Source organism: Mus caroli, unplaced genomic scaffold, assembly GCF_978045245.1.
Source record: "Mus caroli unplaced genomic scaffold, Mus_caroli_1 scaffold_19, whole genome shotgun sequence".
Taxonomy (NCBI): Eukaryota; Metazoa; Chordata; class Mammalia; order Rodentia; family Muridae; genus Mus; species Mus caroli.
The window spans coordinates 39,782,068-39,788,741 of NW_028227274.1; the positions used below are offsets into that span (position 1 = coordinate 39,782,068).

The 6,674-nt window shown below is 51.0% G+C and overlaps 1 protein-coding gene across 1 annotated transcript; it reads left to right on the top strand.

Annotated features, from left to right (window-relative positions):
* Window positions 1–1,101: 1,101 nt before the first annotated feature.
* Pou4f3 (POU class 4 homeobox 3) lies at window positions 1,102–2,465 on the top strand. Its single transcript, XM_021151008.2, has 2 exons — window positions 1,102–1,221; window positions 1,569–2,465. Exons 1-2 carry the CDS (start codon window positions 1,102–1,104, stop codon window positions 2,463–2,465), a joined length of 1,017 nt encoding a protein of 338 aa, XP_021006667.1.
* The last annotated feature ends 4,209 nt before the right edge of the window (window positions 2,466–6,674 follow it).

A 6,674-nucleotide genomic window follows, 5' to 3' on the forward strand; every position in this document is an offset into this window, starting at 1 on the left:
GGGCTAACTTACTTGACTCTTGTTTCCTTTGGTTGTCTAATGGGGTAGCAGTAGCTACTCTGTAGTGTCCTATAGGAACGTTGATCCTATACACTAACAATACTTTTTAAATATTGAGTGCTCAATACTTTCCTTACTATGTAATAATGATGATGATGATGATTGCCTGAATTGCCTCGCACAAATCAGTAGCTCAAAAATGATAGCTGTTGTTACAGGTATGGGCTGCTAAGCTCTACAGAAGTATGCAGAAGAATTGCTCCAGCTAGGTCGGCTGTCCTCTACTGTTCCCTTAGCAAGCTTTCTGGGGGGAAAGGGGAGTGGGCCAAGTTCTGTTTCTCAAATGAAAGCTGAAACAGCAAGGGTTAGGAAGAAGCCACAGGCTTCTGGATCAGGAAGGCAGTTAATGCCCTTTCTTCCACCTAGCTCACAGAGGGGAGTATCACCCTCGGCTCATTCTGGTAACCTCTGGTCCTTGCCCAGGCTGGTTTCTGAGTTTGGAGGCACCTTTTCGCTACGCACTGGGATGCAGGCTTTGAGCTTCAGACTCAGGGCACCTCGAAAATAGCCAGTTTGCTGTGTGTGTGTGTGTGTGTGTGTGTGTGTGTGTGTGTGTGTGTGTGTGTCTCGGGAGCTTGAGTCTGCCCTTTCATCCAGGCAGCTCGAGCTGGGACAGGACAGAGGTTTAGGACTTTGTGCAAAGAAGTCCAGGAGGAAGAAGAAAGAATCTGTAAAGTCTGGCAGGCTGGAGCCAGGTGGGGCGGGGCGGACAGGAAGAGGCCCTGCCAGGCCCGGGTATAAATGCTGTGGAGGGGGGCGGCCGCATCAGGCTCAGAGTGGCGCGCCGAGACCTGCGGTCCCGCCTTGCCTCCCGGGCCGCCCCTGTGAGTCCCGGGCGCGTGTGCACGTCTGCGCGTGCCCGGGCCCTTCCTGGCAGACTGCTTGTAAGATGAGTGAAGAAGCAGATGGGGGAGAGGGGAGGCAGGAATCGAGAGGGCGAGGGGAGCGCTGGCGCTGAGCGGCGCTCACTTGGAGCGCGGAGAGCTAGCAAGACGAGCTTGATTCCATGTCCCCCGCTGCCTCCCTGCCAGACTCCCGAAGATGATGGCCATGAACGCCAAGCAGCCTTTCGGCATGCACCCCGTGCTGCAAGAACCCAAATTCTCCAGCCTACACTCCGGCTCTGAGGCCATGCGCCGAGTTTGTCTCCCAGCCCCGCAGGTACGTAGCGGAGCATAATTACCGCTCTAAGGCACATTTTTTGACAGGCACTAGCTTCATGTTTTTTTCATGTCGCCCAGAACAATCGCCGCTGTCTGAACCCCTCGCCTTGTCTCCCCCGCGCTCTCTCGCGGCTCTCTCTCTCTCTCTCTCTCTCTCTCTCTCTCTCTCTCTCTCTCTCATTCATGTCTCTGATCCACACGTCTGTTCCAACAGAGAGGCTGCCTCCGTATTAATTTTTATGACCTGGGCTTTGAGGAGAGGCATCTCGGTTGCTTGAAAATGTGTTTTAATCCTGAGTTGACAGTATTCCCCACTGACCGTGCTGTGCGCCTTCTCGCTTGCAGCTGCAGGGTAATATATTTGGAAGCTTTGATGAGAGCCTGCTGGCACGCGCCGAAGCTCTGGCGGCGGTGGATATCGTCTCCCACGGCAAGAACCATCCGTTCAAGCCCGACGCCACCTACCATACCATGAGCAGCGTGCCCTGCACGTCTACCTCGCCCACGGTGCCCATCTCCCACCCGGCTGCACTCACCTCGCACCCGCATCACGCGGTACATCAGGGCCTCGAGGGCGACTTACTTGAGCACATCTCGCCCACGCTGAGCGTGAGTGGCCTAGGGGCCCCGGAGCACTCGGTGATGCCGGCGCAGATCCACCCGCATCATCTAGGCGCCATGGGCCACTTGCATCAGGCCATGGGCATGAGTCACCCGCATGCCGTAGCACCGCACAGTGCCATGCCCGCGTGTCTCAGCGATGTGGAGTCAGACCCTCGAGAGCTGGAAGCGTTCGCCGAGCGCTTCAAGCAGAGGCGCATCAAGTTGGGGGTCACCCAGGCGGACGTGGGCGCGGCCTTAGCCAATCTTAAGATCCCCGGCGTGGGCTCGCTCAGCCAGAGCACCATCTGCAGGTTCGAGTCTCTTACTCTGTCGCACAACAACATGATCGCTCTAAAGCCGGTTCTCCAGGCCTGGCTGGAGGAGGCCGAGGCTGCCTACCGAGAGAAGAACAGCAAGCCGGAGCTCTTCAACGGCAGTGAGCGTAAGCGCAAACGCACGTCCATCGCCGCGCCAGAGAAGCGCTCACTCGAAGCCTATTTCGCCATCCAGCCACGTCCTTCATCCGAGAAGATCGCGGCCATCGCGGAGAAACTGGACCTTAAAAAGAATGTGGTGAGGGTCTGGTTCTGTAACCAGAGACAGAAACAGAAACGAATGAAATACTCTGCTGTCCACTGATTACGGCGGGTACTGCGTCCGGAGGAGCCTGGAGAGCCTAATGGCATCGCCCCCTTCCGATGGGAGGGGACGTTACGGGATACTCCAGGGTGTTTCCTGGCAGGTCAGGTTCTTTCCCCCCCTCCCCGAGTCACAGACTTTCCCCCTTTGTCCTGCTTAATTGCCTCCTGGCCATCTTTCCCTCCTTTATCTCTCTATCCCCACCAAAAAAGTTCTGGCGCTAGGAGAAAAAAATTTTTTTCAAGGGAAAGCATAACGGGACGTTGTGCTGTCCGTGGTGCTGAAACTCGGTCTTGCTCTTGAGACAGCAGGACCTCAGGCCTGCAGCCATGAGACACACAGGCTTGAGAATTGACTGGGCCATCCGACCGCAAGGAGAAAGTACCATTTCTTGGCTAGGCATTATTAGGCAAGGGCGAAGGTAAGGAAAAGAGCGATAGATAATATAAAGTCTAGGATATTTAAGCGGGACACAAACATGGAGATAAACTAATTTATTAGAGTATATAAAACACATATGTTTCCAAAGGATAGCCTTATAATAATTCCCTTCTGCGCCTGAATTCTTCCCATTGTATCGGTTGGTTTACCATACATTCTCATAAATAAGTAGCATGGGTTAAGTTCAGGGACAGTGTGCAAGGTGTTGGGAGTTCTGGGTTGTTGGGGGTCAGTAGGATTTCCAGGCGAGGTGGGCCCAACCCAGACTGAAAATACTTGCGATGTCTTCTTGACTGTTGGTGAGCAGAAGCCAGCGCTAGCTCTGGCTATCTTCATCGACCTTCCGGAAATTGAGTATTTATTTGCCTTTTGGAGGGGCGAGGTTGGTGGTTTCAGATCAGACCAGATGAAGAAGTGTCCCTCATCTCAGCTCACTGCTCTGGTCAGAATGTCCGCCCAGTGTTCGCAAGTGACTGTAACTTCAGGAATCATATGCAAATCCTTCCTACACATCTAACCTAACTGTTGCACTTTTATAACTGTGGCTGCCGGCATAGCTAGTTCTTTTGACTTATTTAACTCTGTGTTCCCTGCCCCGCTATGCGTGTCTCTTGTGGAAGTTCCCGTATACTTTTGAGCAGCGGCAAGAGCAGGACCACAGAACTGGACCCTTCTCCGCTGCGGCCACAGTTCCCGCAAATTTTATTTTTCGTTGCTTCATGTAGTTTGTGTGTTGCCGTGTGACCTTTGGTTTCTGGAATAGATACAAATAAAACATTGCATCTCTTCTCTTTATCCCTTATAACACTTCTAAAATAAATGCTTTATTTTTCAACCTGAATTGAAGTCGTTTTCCTTTCCTGGTGCTAAAGGTAGCTCGACTTGAAAACTTGTCTCTCTTCCCCATTCCCTTCTCAGGCACTCTCACACCCTTACTACAAACTCAAGGCTATCCCTGGATCTCAAATGTCTTCAAAGGCAATCCCTTCCACTTCCTGATGCCAAACTGTCACACTACTCTCTTAACTTGGAAACTTGGAAGCCTGGCTGATAGGGAGTTCAAACTCCAATCCTGCCACTCAAAAAACCAAATCACCTTGGGGCTAGTTTCCTAACTTTTCTCTGTCTCCTGATCAATATTGCTGGTCTACAGAAGGAATACCTATTACCCAATTCTCACTGCTATGCTCAAGACTAGGTAAGACTATTTATTGAAAGGTGGTACGTGGTACTTTATAAGAAAATACTATTTATAAGGATTTAAACAGATGGAGAGATGAGGACATGGAGGCAAAGAGGGAGAAAAAATTTGCTCGGACAGAATATCTGGAACCTCTTCCAATTTTCTTCATTTGAAATTGTCATCCAAAGACCATCACAGAATAGTGTGTCTTGGCAGAGGGATTGAGAGGCCTGTTGCAAAATACCTATCAGTGCTCTGCACCCAATACATGCCAACAAATGCAGTGTCTTTCTCTCTTTGCACTCTATTCGAGCGGAAACTTTTCGAATGCGCGTGAGTCTTAGAAACACGTTTGCGGTTTAAAAATTAATGCTACAGAACCAGGAGTCGTCTGCACATTTCCCGGGTGCATCTTCAAAGAGCTCTGGCTCCTCTGCCTCTGGCCCGAAGTTCAGAGTAAAGCAGGCTTCGGTTCTGCGTCCTGTTCCCGCGCAGTCACGCCCCCCCCTCTGTAAAAGCAAACTTGTGGATAGCCCCCAGTTCCTCAGGCCTCAGCCCCTCGCACCCGACTTGCGCAACCACCCCAGAAATTCCTCCACCTCCCTCTCCATCGGTGTCCTTTAATAATAAATGCCCTTATGCCATTACATTATATTGTGGGTTTTGAAATTTTAAAATACGGCTGATGCAATATTAATTGCCTATAGTGGTATAAAACACAGGGCCGGAGCCCAGCCGGGCTGCAGACGAGGCGGCCGAGAATGTCCCGCGCCGAAGCGAAGCGCTCCAGATGGGCGCGCCTTTGCCGGCTGCTGGGTTTCCTGCAGGTAAGAGCTCTCAGACTTTTTGTCGCTCAAGAAAGATACCGATATTCATCTGTATCAACTTTTCGAACGTTCCCTGCTGTTACTTAGTTAACTTTTAAAAGAGTAACCACCGCAAAAGTTTGCGAGGTTTTTTGGAGAGGTAGAGAGAAGTTGCCTGTCTGGAACGCACTGAGTTCAGAGTTCGAACCGTGCTTCTACTCCTCTCGGTGTTGCTGTGCCCCGCTGGGTTGGAGTACCTTGACCAGCTTCTACCTGAGGGCAGCAGAGGCCCTGTCTGCAAAGCGCCCCACCCTCTCCCTCCCTCTGAGTGCTCCCAACAGGCGCCCGCTCTCTCTCCCCTTTGGCTTGCCCAGAAAGCTAGGGGAGATGTGGTTTCCCCAGGATAGTACAGTGGCCTCTGACGCTGTCCGGTGGAGGCACAGATCTTGCGGGGAGGGGGTGACAGCCGATTGGGCTTCTCACTGTCGTAGTTTGCATCAGTGGGACATTTCCTAACACCGTGACCCCGGAAAGTCACATCACCTCAGCTTTTGCCTACAATGACATCTTTTTGCCTATAATGACATCTAACTCATCTAATTTGAAAAGTAATTTGAGCGTTCATTTCAAGAGCTTCTGGAGCAGATTTGTCTGTTTTAATTCCCACCAGCTTGCAACATTCACCATTCAAGCCCTAGCTAGAGTTCTTTGGCCTGTATCAGGGGGAAAGTGAAGCCAATGGGTTGGGTTGTGTGTATAGAAGGCTGCTGTGGACCTCTGAAGGTGGAGGGCTTTGGGTGCCCTCTGGGATCAGGAAAAAGGAATCTAGGCCCTTGCCTATCTTGACAAGGGGCCTTAAGTGGTATGAGTCAGGCAGAAGCGACCGACTGGCAGAATTGGAAGGCAGGAGTCCTGGGTTCCTTATGTGTGGTCTCTGGCCAGTGACTTTCTCTATTTCTGTGTGCCTGCGAGTGACTGTTTTCTTCGGTGTTTCTTATCCAATGTTCAGCTCTGATTATGACCTGGAGTAGACTACGGACATCTGTTGAATGTATGAAATGTCAACTTTGTAAAGTGAAAACAACTCAGGTTAAAACAGAGTCCACAGGAAAACAGACTACTACACATGGGCACCCAGGTCAGGGGACGGGTGGTTTGTGCTGTGTCTATTCAAAGGTGGACAGGTTCCTTCCTCCTAAAATGGATGAGGCTGTGCCTTACCCAATGATGATCATGACTACAATGGGGTGCGCCTGTGACATAGAGCCCTGGAATGGTGAGGAGTCACAGAAAAGGAGCAGAGAGTGACGAGTGACATTCCCCTTGCTGTGCGCGCCTGGCCATCCTGAGGCTTACATTTAAGCTGAGATTCCTGATGTCCTGGCAGGAAGAAAACTGCCTCTGCTCTGCAGATCAAGGGCAGAGGAACTCTTTCTCCTTTTACTAAGGTGCTTTCCCTGTGCCTTTGTCTGATAAACTGAAAGACAGAACATAAGAAAAGAAAAACTATCTCCCAGGAGGGCTCAGATGATTAAATGGGATCACATTACACAAAGCAGGGTCGTAACTCTTGGCAGATGAGGAGAAATACTCCCCCCCCACCCCGCCCCACCTTCAAAACAGGAAAGTGGGAGTGTCATGGGGTAAGTTCAAGGCTTAACCTTGAACTAGACTGACCTGCCTAACACTGTCCCGTTGAGAGCCACAGTCTGGCTCTGTATAAAAGTGAGGATGGTTGTGCCTCTGAACTCACTGCATTACAACTTGGAAAGTGTAAAT

Coding starts and splice junctions, on each gene's coding strand:
- Pou4f3 (XM_021151008.2), top strand. CDS start 1,102: ATGATGGCCATGAACGCCAAGCAGCCTTTCGGCATGCACCCCGTGCTG. Junction 1,222..1,568: donor TTTGTCTCCCAGCCCCGCAG/GTACGTAGCGGA, acceptor TCTCGCTTGCAG/CTGCAGGGTAATATATTTGG.